The sequence below is a fragment of the Phoca vitulina genome, unplaced genomic scaffold, assembly GCF_004348235.1.
Source record: "Phoca vitulina isolate PV1807 unplaced genomic scaffold, GSC_HSeal_1.0 scaffold4, whole genome shotgun sequence".
In the NCBI taxonomy this organism is placed as follows: Eukaryota; Metazoa; Chordata; class Mammalia; order Carnivora; family Phocidae; genus Phoca; species Phoca vitulina.
The window spans coordinates 62,932,882-62,947,323 of record NW_022589707.1 but is presented as its reverse complement, the minus strand read 5'-3'; the positions used below and the strand labels follow the sequence as shown (position 1 = coordinate 62,947,323).

The 14,442-nt window shown below is 33.7% G+C and overlaps 1 protein-coding gene across 1 annotated transcript in view; it reads left to right on the top strand.

The window, feature by feature from the left end:
- VPS50 (VPS50 subunit of EARP/GARPII complex) overlaps window positions 1-14,442 on the top strand; it is a 136,083-nt gene that overhangs the window by 31,333 nt on the left and 90,308 nt on the right. Inside the window, exons 10-12 of the mRNA XM_032402136.1 lie at window positions 6,805-6,847; window positions 8,237-8,335; window positions 9,800-9,940. Coding sequence (XP_032258027.1) covers window positions 6,805-6,847; window positions 8,237-8,335; window positions 9,800-9,940 — 283 coding nt within the window. The remainder of the gene's footprint in view (window positions 1-6,804; window positions 6,848-8,236; window positions 8,336-9,799; window positions 9,941-14,442) is intronic.

The window sequence follows — 14,442 nt, the reverse complement described above, 5'->3', positions numbered from 1 at the left end:
TAAACTTTGGTCTCCTGGAATGCAGAGCTTTTTGCTCTTAACCACTACTACACTGTATTGTCTGATAATGTAATAACTATTATATGCAGCAGAAGCTCGTGGCTAGGAGGCCGATTTTTATTCATCTCCAGTAGCTGAGTTTGTTGTATTTTTTTTCCTAAACCTGTTTCTACCAGTTGTGTTTGTTACTGTATTTATGTTAAGTAAATAAACTAATGAAACAGGTTTTTGAAAGTAGATAAGACAACTCATAAAAACTGGGGGATATAAGGTAACTAAATGTGATTTGGCATTCAGATTGTTTTGCATTTGTCTTTAAGTTCCTACCTTATCACAGAGAAGCTGAAACTTGAAATTATAGACAATTTGTGTGTGATTTGGCTCATGTAAAACCAAGAAGTTAAATCTCCACTCAAATGAGAAGATTTTGGGTCTAAATCAGAAAAGGGTAAATGAAATACGGTTATACAATTGTACTTATAACATTCAACATACGTGTAAATAGACATGCACACACACAGGTATAAATATTCTCATTTTAACTTTGATCAATTGACCAACTGAAAGGTCTGTTGAACTTTAGCCCGGGGTGGGCAAACTTTGTCTTTAAAGAGCCAGATAATAAATATTTTAAGCTTTGTGGGCCATAAGGTCTCACTTGCAACTGTTTAGCTCTGCCCTAGCAGCCATAGACAATATGTAAATAAGTTCATGTGGCTGTGTTCCAATAAAACGTTGTTTAGAAACATAGGCTGTTGGCTAGATTTGGCTCCTGGACCTGACCTCTGCTCTAGAATTAGAATTCATAAAGTTTGGAGATGTTTTGAATATCTGTAGTAGTTTTAGTAGTGGACTCTGATTTTTGAACAGAGTGAGGACAGAGATCTGGGTAGGTTCAGTGATTTTTGGAGTTCTTTTACAGTCTGTACATGGTTTGAAAGACCATGTGGACACTTCATGGTATCTCACCATTGTTGGTTTAGCCTCAAAGTGTTTGAAAGTCAGGTTTTCTCTGAAGAATGTTAATAAACTCTCTGACAGCTGTGACTAGATTGAAACCACTGGAATAGATCTCTGATCTAAATACGTGGAATATCCAGGGTCAATGGACATACAGTATAAACTTGCAAGTATAAATTTTACTTAAGCTAATTTTATAAGTTTTAGCACTCCACTGAATCATATACAAAGATGCAGTAATTGAGTAACTGATATTTAGCATGTAATAGGATCTTGAAACTTTAGGGTGGGAAGCAACCCTCTGGATCTAGCACACTTTTGTATAGGAAGCTGATGCCCAGGCATATTAAAGAGACTTAAACCACATGACTCATTAATAACAGACCAGGGAAAGATCACTAAGATGCTAATTACCTCTGTACCATGTTGCTTTTCTGTATGGTCAAATTGGTACAAAATTCTGATTTATATGCAGCCTTTCCAGGATTCATTTTATGAGTGTATGTGTCCTAGATCAGCTATTTAAGAGAACAATATTAGTTATTTATGGATATATTTAATATCTTCTGTAGTGATGTTAAAAGTGCCCCCCAAAATTGTTTACTTCATTCTATTCAGCTTGCAGATAGCCTTTAATAGCTTTTAGCCTTCCATCTGAGAACTGGTAAATTTTTTTGACCATAATGTAGCTTTTATTTATCCAAATATTTATGAATAGATCCTTTTAGCATACTTTGATTAATTGACTCAAATCACTTGAATTTGTGTTTCTAAATGACGGCTAAAAGTTTCTTTGAAGGTTGTACAGTTAATATATACACTCCTTAATCACATAATTTTTATATATGTATTTTCAATTAGTAGTAAATTGTTGTCAAAATGCACTTGTAGGGGTGCCTGGGTGGCTCAGTTGGTTAAGCGACTGCCTTCGGCTCAGGTCATGATCCTGGAGTCCCGGGATCGAGTCCCACATCAGGCTCCCTGCTCAGCAGGGAGTCTGCTTCTCCCTCTGACCCTCCTCCCTCTCATGCTCTCTGTCTCTCATTGTCTCTCTCGCAAATAAATAAAATCTTAAAAAAAAAAAAAAAATGCACTTGTAGATTTTGAAAGCATTTTTTTTTTTAGGAGGGGGAGTGAGGTGGAGGAGGGGCAGTGGGAGAGGGAGAGAGAGAATCTTAAGCAGGCTGCAGGCCCAGCATGGGGTCTGACACAGGGCTTGATCTTACAACCCTGAGATCATGACCTGAGCCAAAATCAGGAGTTGGATGCTTAACCGACTGAGCCACCCAGGAGCCCCTTAAAAGCATTTTAAAGCCAAAATGTTTGATTTATAGATTTTATATTTAAAATATTATACATACTATTTACATTACCATGTTTACATTAACTCTTAATACATAGGATATAGAGTCATTTTAACCATAAGTAATAGAAGCAGTAAAACCATCCAGATTTATGATAATTTTATAAACACTAAAGCCCATTTTTTCCAGTTGCCGAGTTGAAGAAATCATTACTCTCAACTGTGAATGAGCTTAGGTATATTTATTTTTCCACCAAACTCAAGATACTCCTTGTAAAAATATGCTTACCAATTCTAACCTAGTTATTATTCCAGGTATTCTTGCCTTTCTATATCTGTGTCTCTATCTTCAGCCTTAGATGAGCTTCTTAGCCTTATATGATAGAAGAGTGGAACTGCTTTAGTTCTGCTTATCTCTCTTGTCTTGCTAATGCACCTGTAGACCTAGAGTTCAGTGCAGTTCTTTTTCTTCTAAAACATGCTCCTTTCTCTTTTTCTATCTCTGATTATTTATTGAGGTAGAAAATAGGGGCTAAAGGAATGTGATGGGAAATTTCACTCTTTTTGTTTGAATCACAAATTTGACTCAGCAGTGAGTCAGGCAGTGAGTTTAGTTAGTTCTAGGGAGTCCTGGAGAATAAGCCACAGTCTCTGCTTAGGGGGACAGTCACAGATACTCCCTTCTATCATGTGGGATGCTGGAAACAGAGCATTGTGAAACTGAGCAGAACAGTCTAAAGGGGAAGACGTCCTAGAAAAGATGACATTAGGATAGGTCTGGAAAGACAGATGGATATTTGTGAGTGAGAAAAGGAGAAAGTATGTTCTAGTTCTCATGAACATTATATACAAGAACAGAGGGTATGAAGGTCTGAGGTTCTTAGGGGAATTGCCCGTAGTCCACATGACTAAAATGTAGGCACTGAAAAGTGAAGGGGAAGTTCATTTTTCATGTCATTGTTAAGAATCTTACATGCTGTACTAATTTGGGGCTTTATCTTTGGTTTATTGGGGGAGCCACCAAAGGTTTTAAAGCAGTGGATTAATATGAATTTATTTCTGCTTTAATTACAAGCTGCAAACTCAGATGTCTGTAGGGACCAGGCAGGTAACTTACACGAAGCTGCTAGATGTGTGATAGCAGGAAATGGTCAGGCCCACAGGACTGATCAGGCCTTGCCTGAAGCCTTTCACATGTAAGCTAGAGGAAAAACTGTGTTTGCCGGATCAAGCAGAATATTGAGACCCCTGCTCAGAGCTGTCCCTGGGAGCTTTTTGGAGGATGTTGTACAATGCTTGGTATACAGTAGGCTGATGGTGTTTGTCAAATAAATGGATGATGGATTGAAGCGTGGGTGTGGGTGTTGTGTGCAGAGATTCACTAGGAGACCATTAAGATAATTCAAGCAAAAGGTGGTAATGCTTGAGTTAGGACACATAATTGAAAAAAGAGAAGCATAGGTGGATATGAGAAATACTGAAATGGTACAATTGTTGGGATTCGCTTACCAGTTCACACATGAAGAGAGGAAAGAATTAAAGATGACCTAGAGATTTCTAGCTTAGATTGAATGGGTGGTGATGACCTGAATCAAAAGAGAGATGGGGCACCTGGGTGGCTCAGTCGTTTAGCGTCTGCCTTCGGCTCAGGTCATGATCCCAGGGTCCTGGGATCGAGCCCCACATCGGGCTCCCTGCTCCGCGGGAAGCCTGCTTCTCCCTCTCCCACTCTCCCTGCTTGTGTTCCCTCTCTCACTGTGTCTCTCTCTGTCAAATAAATAAATAAAATCTTAAAAAAAAAAGAGAGAGACAGAACATGGGAGAAAGGACAACTGTAGGAGAAGTAGTATTGGGGGGAAGGGGGTGGAGCTGAGGAACTTTTTAATTCTAAGTGCCAAGGTACTTATCATGACTATCATTTTTAGTGTATTATTTGGGGGTCTTTAAGTCTCTTTTTCATTCATTCATTCATTCATTCATTGTTCTTGAACAGAAATTGTCCCAGAACCCTTTTTTTCTTTTTCTTTTTTTTTTTTTTAGGAAAATCTCAGTCCTGCCTACACATATTCCCTTAACCTATGTCTGTGGCTGTGGCTATTTTTCTAGGCATAAATCCTGGTTAGAGATCTTAATTTTTCTGATATCAACCCTATATTGTTGGTTGTCAAAGTACATAGTTTTGCTCAGTCTCAGTTTTTACTAGAATAATCTCCAGTTCTCAACTTTAATCAAAAGTGTGCTTACAATAAGTAGTATTTGTAGCAAATTGTCTAATTCCTCCATATATTTGGACATTTATCCCTGAGACCATCAAAAAATGGGTACTTGTATTATTGGTTTTACTTTTCTGATACATTGCTTTATATCTACGTATCTATATATGTATCTACATATGTCTCATCACTCTGGTGTTATTTCCTCAGCTTTCATTAAAAGGTTCTGTAAGAAGCAAATGCAACGAATCCATGAATCCATTATTATATATTATATAAGGCTATTGTCAAGGGTGTTGTGCCTTAGGAGATAAAAGGTGATTGTTCCCTTTTTCAGGACTCTGGTAAAATTTTCTCCCAGAACTTAAATGCCAGCAAAAGTGATTTTTGTTTCTTTGGTTTTTTGTTTTGTTTTTCCCTTGAGTGCTGGTATGTTTTTGATATTATGGACACTAAATTGTGTACTTGGACCCTCCCTATTTGTTTTGGCTGCTAGGACCTTGAGAGTCAAGTTCATAAACAGATAACAGTTGTAAAACAATACCTTGTACAATTATACTTTTCACTTGTTCTATTTTATTTTAGTTTGCCTTAATTTTTTTTGTTAAAATATTTTCTCTATGATTGTATTTATTTTGTTAGATATCACAGATCCTTTTTAATAAGGAAATACTATAATTCAAATAATATCAGTTCTGGTTTTTAATTTTTTTTCACTGATCTAGGGAAAATTAAAGGGAACAAAATCAGATTCAACTACATATCCAAAGTGTATAACTAAATAAATTTTTACAAAGTGAACATAGCTGTGTAATTACATCCCAGAAATGCAAATAGAACATTTCTATTACCCCAGAAGCTTCCTTCATACCCAGTCCCAGTCATTTTTCTCCCAAGGTAACCTAACCACTGTTCTAACTTCTGTCACTACGGTTTGTTTTGCCTGGTTTGAACTTTATATAAATGTTATCATGTAGTAACTTCTATATGGTAGACTTTGTCAATTTGTTTTTGAGATTCAGGTGATACATTTTCATTGCTATAGTATTTCATCATATAAATATATCATACTTTATTCATTTAATTATTCATAGACAATTGTGTTGCTTTAAGTTTTGCCCATTGCAAATAATGCTGCAAAGGTTGTGTATGCATTTCTGTAAGATATGTATCTAGGACTCCTGGAATATTGAGTGTGTTGAATTTCAGTATGTTGAATTTCAGTAGATCTTACAGTTTTTCAAAAAGGTTTTATCAATTTCCCCTTCCTCCAACATTGAATTCAGTGTTCCATTTGTTCTGCATCCTTGCCAACATTTGTTGATGTCATTTTTTTTAATTTTTAAAAAATATTTTTAGCTATTCTGGTTGTTTGTTATGTTGTCTTATTGTAGGTTCAGTTTGCTTTTCCTTAATGCCTACTTGGAGTGCCTGTTGTATGTTAATTGGCCAATCAGATATCTCCTTTGTCAAGTATCTGTTCAAGCCTTTTGCCCTTTATTTTTATTCTTGTTCGTTTGATCAATTCATGAATTCTTCTGTTTGTACCACACTATCTTATTGCTGTGACTTTATAACCTTTACCTATTTTAGTATATGTCCTCCAACATTGTTCTTCAAGATATTCCTGCCTATTCTTAATCATTTGAGTTTCAACATAAATTTAGAAGCAGCTTGACATTTTCCATACACAAAGAAAGAAAAACCTGCTGGAGTTTTAATTAAAATTTTAGTTATTCTAGAAGATCATTTTGGTGAGAACTGGTATCTTAATGATATTGAAGGCTGTAGTTTGTTTCCATGGTATATATCTTCATGTATTTCAGTATTCTTTATTTTAGCTCAGTTTTGTATTGCCTATTTTTTATTAGATTTATTCCTAGGTATTTGGTTTTTTGAAATGGTATTTTAAAATTTTTTATTGTCTAGTTCTTTGTTTCTAGTATATAGAAATTAATTTTACTTTGGAAATTCTACCTTTTATCTGTATTATACTTTTTAATCTTTAAAACTTGCTATCAATTTTGATTTCTTGAATTCTTAGTTTTTATCTATCTATTCTTTAGGAGTTTCTACCTATACAATTCTGTTGCTGTCAGTTATGACTCTTTTATTCTTTCTAATTCTTTTCCTTTTATTTTTCTTGCTTTATTGCCCTGTCTGTAGAATCAACATATCTTACTGCTCATACTATTTATCTGTGAATTTATGAATTATTTATTCAGCTAATGTATATTTTTTGAGCACTTAGTTTGTCTCTGTTAAAGATAGTCACATCTAAAAAAAAAAAAAAAAGATAGTCACATCTAACTCTGTTTTATTTGATAGTGAATTGAATTCAAAGCTTCAAGATACTTTAGAACAAATTGAGGTAAGAAGGATTACATCATAAGTTAAGTGCTTTTCTCTTTTCAGAGGCTTTTGAATAGTACATATGCATCTTATGTTATGATTTTTGTGTTATTACCAGTGTTCTAGATCACAACACTTTATTGTTTTTTTTTAATTTGGGATATCTTTGCATGGTTGAGTTAATGCTAATCTACTTGTAAACTCAATAATACTATTGGAGTTGTGGGATCTGAAAATGGTATTTTGTATCTGAAAACACCCTATCCAGAAAGATCCCAAAACTGTTAATCATAGATTTGTTTTCATGTAAATTATAGCCAAAATATTTACCATGTATTAATTATTTTTTGATTATTAACTTTTTTAGTTCAGTGAGTTAATTTATATAAGAATAATTATTGGCTGATGAACCCTCCTAAATTCCTAAACCTTCTACTATTCATACAGTTCATCAAAATGTAGAAATGGAAAGGAAAAGATACGTCATTATGAGCATGAAGTCTTGCTTTTCCTCCTACATTTATTCAGAGTTCATCTCTTTACTTGGTAATCTTTGCAAAGCAGGGTATTCATTTTAATAAATAAGAATTGTTTGTTATTTTCTGGTATTTTATTTTACATTTTTCTGATGAGAGTACTTATAAAAATTGAGGCTGGACTTTCAAACAACCTTTTGTGAAAGTACGTTTTCATCATAAATGCAGTTATTTACTAATTGTAAGAATGGCAGTTTATTTGATAAACATAAAGATAATGCTTTGAAAATCCCTTAAGTAAATAATCATTTGAATATTGAGGACTTTCTTTTGAAAGCTCAGTATTTCTTCACTCTCAGTATACAATATTATTCTGTACTTATGTAGAGAATCATTATTTTGAAATGAAATCATTGAAATAGAAATCCTTAAACAGAATTGATGCATTTAGATATAAAAGTATGTATCTTGAGGTATGTGCTTTTAAGGTCAATGTAGTTTTGTTGAGAATTACTTTTCAGTGATTATACAAGGACTGTTATTTTTTAATAGTCCTATAAATTCAGTTCATATAATTGTAAGTTTTAGCAGATGTATGAGGAAACATAAAGTAAAAATAAAAAGTAAAATACTTTTAGTAACTATTACGCTTATTTTGTATCTCTTGAAACACTAGACATGGGTCTTTAGATTCCTCATTTATTAATGACATCTTAGTAAACTTGATTATAGTTGGTATATAGTTGGTAATACATGAGAATTACAATCTATTTATATTTTTATTTAAATTTGTTTTTGACTGTTAAATCTAGTGTGATAGTAAATATCTTTAGATATTAATTAAAAAATGAAAAATTAGTCTTAATACTTTCCTCTCATTACCTTGAAAACAATTCCTTAACTGCCTCTTGCCACTTGTTTTAATTCCATAGGAACAGTTGGATGTAGCTCTTTCTAAAATTTGCAAGAATTTTGACATAAACCATTACACCAAGGTTCAGCAGGCTTATCGACTTCTTGGAAAAACACAGGTTAGTTTTGAAAGAATGTTTGCTTTTTTCTTAATCAGGAATCTGTTGATCTTTATGAATGCTCAAGTCTGAATATTACTAATGTAGTGTCCTTAAAAAGTTTCATTTAACAAAGTACATTTTTATGCCATATTAACACAGGTTCAGTGTATGGAGTATGATTAAAACATGACAGAAGTTTGTTTTGAGCTATGAAGTGTTTATCAGGTTTAATATTTTCACAATTTTATATAGTTTTTTTTTTTTTTTGAAGTGTTATTATAAGATAATTTAGTTGGAGGGGATGTGTAGTCTTTTACCTCAGCTCTTTGTCCTGAATAAGAACTTCTTAATTTGGAGCTTCATGGTTCTGAGATGGGCCAGCATGTTTCCCTCAAAGTGGTATGTAAACTTTTGTGTAGTGTATATGTTTATCTGTAAAACAGCTCCATTTCATTTATCATATTTTTCAAGGGATTCTCTTACTCTCCGAATGACTTCACTACTCCCACGGTGCATGGTTTTACATTCTCTTACTGCCCAAGGGCTTCCTTGAAAAATTTGCAACAAGGGTCATTGAAAGTTAATTGTACCCTCTGCTTGTACAGGATTATACGCTTATTTATAAAACAGCTAAACATGAAAGATACAAATATTTTCTTCCCTTAAATGGTCTCCTGTCCATCTCTTAGGAGATCTAAGAATTTACCAAACCATTGAAACTGTTTGCATTTTAAGTCTGAATAAAGAAATTTGGTTTTTTACTTAATTATTTTGCACATCTTAAGCTACTGAGGAGAAATTACAAGAAGATAGACACTTGGTAATTTTGGACCTGTTTAAAGACCTTTGAAAATATGATCATAACTTCTAACTACCCTCATCAGACTAATTCTTTTACTCATTAAATATTTAGTAGCCCCTATTGTGTGCATTGCTCCAGGCACCTCAATATGGGCCCTCATCTATCTTATCTTCTAGTAACGGAAGCAAACGTTAAAGAAATAAATGGACAGGGTGTTGGTTTGTAACAAGTGCTATAAAGAAATATATATCAGGATAAGTGGATAGAGTCATGGAAGGCACTGATTTATACAGGATAGTCAGGAAAGGGTTCTCTGAGAAGGTAACCATTGAGAAGCATCCTGAACAATGTAAGGGAATGACGCAGAGGAGATCCAAAGGTGTGATTTTAAATGACATGTCTAAAAAAGAGCAGTATGGATAACAAATATAGGCAGGATGGATAAATACAAAGCAACAGAGCAGGGTTCATGATTCAGATTTATTTTTAGGGATAGGATGTTGTGGTTATTTGAAGGATTCTTTGCAAATAATCAGTACAATTAAAATTTTATAAACAATAGTGATCTTTGTGCTGTATCTATAATTGGTAAAGATTTTTTCCTATGTTTTTCAAGTCCATTGAAATTTATTTATTTTAATAACGTGAAATTATGTTGTATGTTTTTTTTCTTTCCACAGACAGCAATGGATCAACTTCACATGCACTTCACTCAAGCCATTCATAATACTGTGTTTCAAGTTGTTCTTGGTTATGTGGAACTATGTTCAGGAAACACAGATACGAAATTCCAAAAGCTGCAATATAAGGATCTCTGTACAGTATGTAGTGACTTTGTTCTGTTCATATTGCCTCTCTTTTAGTTTTTGAATTCATATTCCGTTTTTCTTAGCACCTATTATTTGAAGATGCTACTGAAATAAAAAGAAATACGTTTGCCGAAAGCTTTTTTTTTTTCTCCCATGTTGTTCTTTTTCTCATAATGGAAGATTGAATCACACAAATGGTAAAAGTTGATGAGATGGTACAGATTGATGGAGTGCATTTGCTTCTAAATGGACTCTTTACTCCGTCATAGCTTCTCTTACCCTTTTCTCTCAGGCTGTTAATTCTCTTCTGTGATTGCATCTAAGGTACTTCTAAGCAATCATCTTAGCTGGTTTCCTGTATACCCTTTCCATCAGTCTTTCCGTGTGTATGAATGCTGTTTCTGTCAGTATCTGTAACCAATTTCTTTTCATTCTTAAAGAAACAGAGGTCTATAGGTAATATAACCACAGGTGAGAAGTGAACTGAGTTGGGCTCTGTTTTAGAATTGGTCCTGTTGATGGATTGATGTAGGGTGTGAGGAAAAGAGAATGATGAACAACTGGGAGAACAGTGAGTGGTGTCATATGTGTTTACAAGGAAGACTGATTTGTAGTGGGGAGTCATGAATTCTGTTTGATAACTATTAACATTCAAGGGGACTTGTTGAGGAGGCAGTTGGATAAAAACTTACGGAGATGAGAGCTGAAGTGATAGAGTCGTCAGAATCTAATTGTACTTAAAGCCATGATACTTGATAGGAAGATGGGGGAAAGGAGTGTAGATAAAGGAGCCATGGGACCCTTGGGCCTTATGACATTCAGGGATTAGGTAAGGAGGAGAGACCAGGAAGAAGGGTCAGAGAGAGAGCAGCTTGCTAGGTGGGGGAAAAGCTAGATGGTGGAACAGTCTACAGAAGGAAGTATTTCAAGGAGAATTGACCGTAAACCTATGTCAGATGCTTCTGAGAGTCTGCATAAGGTGATATTACAGAATTGACCCTTGATTTGACAATGTGGAGGTTATTGTTGACCTTGGTCTCTTTAATTCTAGTTCAAGAATGTTCTGTGTCTCTCACTGGAGACATTCTTGAATTATTTGTAACATCAACTTAGAAAATAACAGTTCTAGGAAGTAGATATCTATTCTCTACTATAATTATGTCCAGGGATTAGTATAAAATTAAGTGAATCTTAATTCTTTAGTGAGTTTGTCAAAAGTGCAGGTTATATGTTCATTGGGATCTGAAGAAATCTTCTTACTTGAGCTACAATAAATATTCCAGGAGGATGTGATTATATATGATAGATGAAGGATTAAGTTAATAATGACAGTGGATGGTTGTTAATATAGCTTAAAAATGTCTTTAAAATCATTTTATAAATCATGAGGACTCTTACACAAATTTAATGATTATTAACTTAAAGTATGATATAGTTGCATAATTTCATTTTTGAATATCCGGTTTTAAGTACAGCCATCATTTGTTAAAGTTCAATGATTTTGAAATGTGTTGTTCTTATTCATATATTTTCTTAGGTTGATAGTATATATTTTTAAATTAAATATACAAGAAATCAGTTTCATTTTTTGATTCTATTATTGTTGCTGTCATGAAGAGATGATTTAAATGGTAAAGCAATTTATTACAAGTTGGTGATTTCTCTGTTACAGCAGAAAATAACTTATAATAATTAAAACAAACATTTTAAACAAATTAGGCCTTTGTCCTTCAGTCTTCTTTACTTTGGTTAAATCTGGTGTGTGTTTGTGTATATGCATAGTATACTTTTACCATTAAATTTTTATATGTTTTTAAGTCAAAGACATATTTGTGCTCCTGCTTCTTGAGAAAGTCCTCTGTACATTTATGTAATACAAAGCTGAAAGTTGTACTTATAAATGTTTATGAACAAAAATTTGTGCTTAAAGTGTTTACCATAGGTTGTTGGGTTTTGGTTTTTTTTTTGGAATTTCTTTCACTGTTTTTTTTTAAAGCTGACTTTTGAAGGAGCTGTGTGTATATTTAAATTATCAGATGACAAAGGGCTTATCTTTCTTGATTTTATTTTGAGTTGATGCTTGTTAAAATGACTCCAAGAAACATCTGGTAATTCTTTATAAAATTATCTATCTATGTGTGGTAGTAGTGAGGTATATATAATTAAATTAAGGAAACAAGTGATTTATTGGTATACTAGAGCTTAGGGATAGAAACTGCCCCCTCCACCCAGAACAGCCAGCACATAGGTTATTATTCATCCAATGCAGTTGTACACTTCTGGTTTATATTCAAGCTGTGCTAAAACATTCATTGAAAGAGTTTTGAAGTGATGAGAATAGTAGCAAATGTTGATGATGGCTTCATGAAGGAATTTCTTTTGAGGAAAGGATTTAACAGAATTAGGTATGGTGGGCTCTTTATGTTGAGAGAACAGACTTAGGGGAGCTGAATAATGAGGTGAAGAATGTGATGCATTTTAAGGTGGCCCATTTTCTTTGGCACAATTCTCAATAAGAAATTAAAGAAGTTCAGAAATTACCCCAGGCCTCCAGAAATATTTAAGTCAGTGCTGCCACAGGCAGACAGGGATGTGGATATCTCTTTGAAACCTAACTCAGTTTTAATTTGTTTTATAATATTTGAATTCTATTTGACATGTTTAAGCCAGGGAAGATTAGGAAGAAATTATTTCTCATCAGATTTGTTTATTTGTTAGTTAGTTTGATGAAAAGATGTGACCTTTTAGTAACTGAGTTCTATAAATGAAGATGATTAGCTCAGGCGAGGAAAAATGGAAGCAGCCCTTAGAAATTTAATAAATAAACTGATGAAAGGAGATTTAAATATGTTTTCCTGGTGAGAACACATATAAAGGATCTGGAATGGCACAGCTCAGGCAAGGGAGATGATTTGTGAAGGAGCCTTGTATTAGAATGTAAGGTTCTTGATTTTTTCAATATGTAGCAATTGGGAATCATTTTAGCTCTGATTAAAAGTCACTGAGAATACTTATTGAGGATGTGCTAATGGGAGAGTGTATGTGGCAATGGAATGTCAGGTAAGAAAGAAGCAACAGAGCCCTCGGGAAATGCATATAAGATGTTGACTGGTAGATTTTAGAAATGAGAAGAAAGAGTTCAGGCATTTGGGCAGTTGGTTTTCTCTGTATAATAGCAGTATTTTGAAGGAAGCCCTTAATCATAGAGTTTAAATATAACATTAAAAAATGAAATACATGAAATAGTATACTCATCAGAGTTGAGAGAGGGGTGGAGTTCCTGTAAATGGGAACAATTGTGTTTCCTTTAAATGGAAAGAGATTGGAAATGAAGAGATCTAATCATCTGCTTGCCCTTGTTCATAGTATTATTTTAAACCACTCATATCCATCTATTACTAAATGGGCTAGAATGAAATTGAACTTAAGTTTTTTGATATCCCTTTACAAAGAAATCTTGGGTAAAATTACCATTCTGTTTCTATTTACTCTGGTAAACCGAGAACTTCAGAGTTCTTAAGGCCAGCATTATCCTATCCCGTTACGAGATTTCTGCGATTTGTGTCCTGTCAACCATTGCTCTGAGTTTAAAAGCTTAGTTGGCTTTGAGCTTTTTGAAATTATTTTGTAATTGAATGTACTTACTTTTCTCTCTTTTTTTTTTTTTTATTTATTTGACAGAGAGAGAGGGAGAGCACAAGTAGGCAGAGAGTTACTTTTCTCTCTTTACTAAACAATGTTTTCTGAATGATTTCATTAGAAGCACAATTTTTCTTCTTACAGTTTATCTTTCAGTGTGGTTTTCCTGTTTTTCTTGAATGTATTGGCGAACTGTTGTTAGATCAGTAATTTAGGCTCCTTTAAAAATGTGTACATTATTTCGGAGCTCAAATAAATGACTGATACTTAGCAAAAATTTCAAAATGAATTAAACCTCATTCATTTCTGGAAAGGGCCAATGAAAGGGGCTTAGTGGTCATTTTATTTACTTAAAAAAATTAAGCCTTGTTTGTGATTGCATTTACATTGATGTACCCCTACATGTTGATACCAGTCTGTGGAGAGATTTATAGACACCAAGTGGATGTTATTTATTTAGTGACCTTGTAGAGAAACTTTTTGTAGGCTATTTGAAAGTTAAAAAAAAATTTTTTTTACAACCTTCTTTGGCAGGCTGTTGGATTTCCCTGGGAAGCTTATATTAAGATGTTAATTAGGATGTTATTGATTAATTTTATGATAATAGAGCTGGCTAACGCTGGCTGAAATTTTCCCAACCATTTTTCAGTTTTTCATTTCCAAATGAGCTTAATGAGTTTTGAGTTCTGTTTTTGAAATGAACTTGATAATGTAGTAATAACTTTGGTGAAAAATGGAGTTTTTTTAGAAAAAACTTTGAAATCATTTCAGTGTATGTTTTCCCAGAGTCTGACACATTGGAGGTGCTTAGTAAATGTTTCTTGAGTAAATTCAATTGCCCTCCTTGTCTCTAATTGGTACGATGTTGACACAGT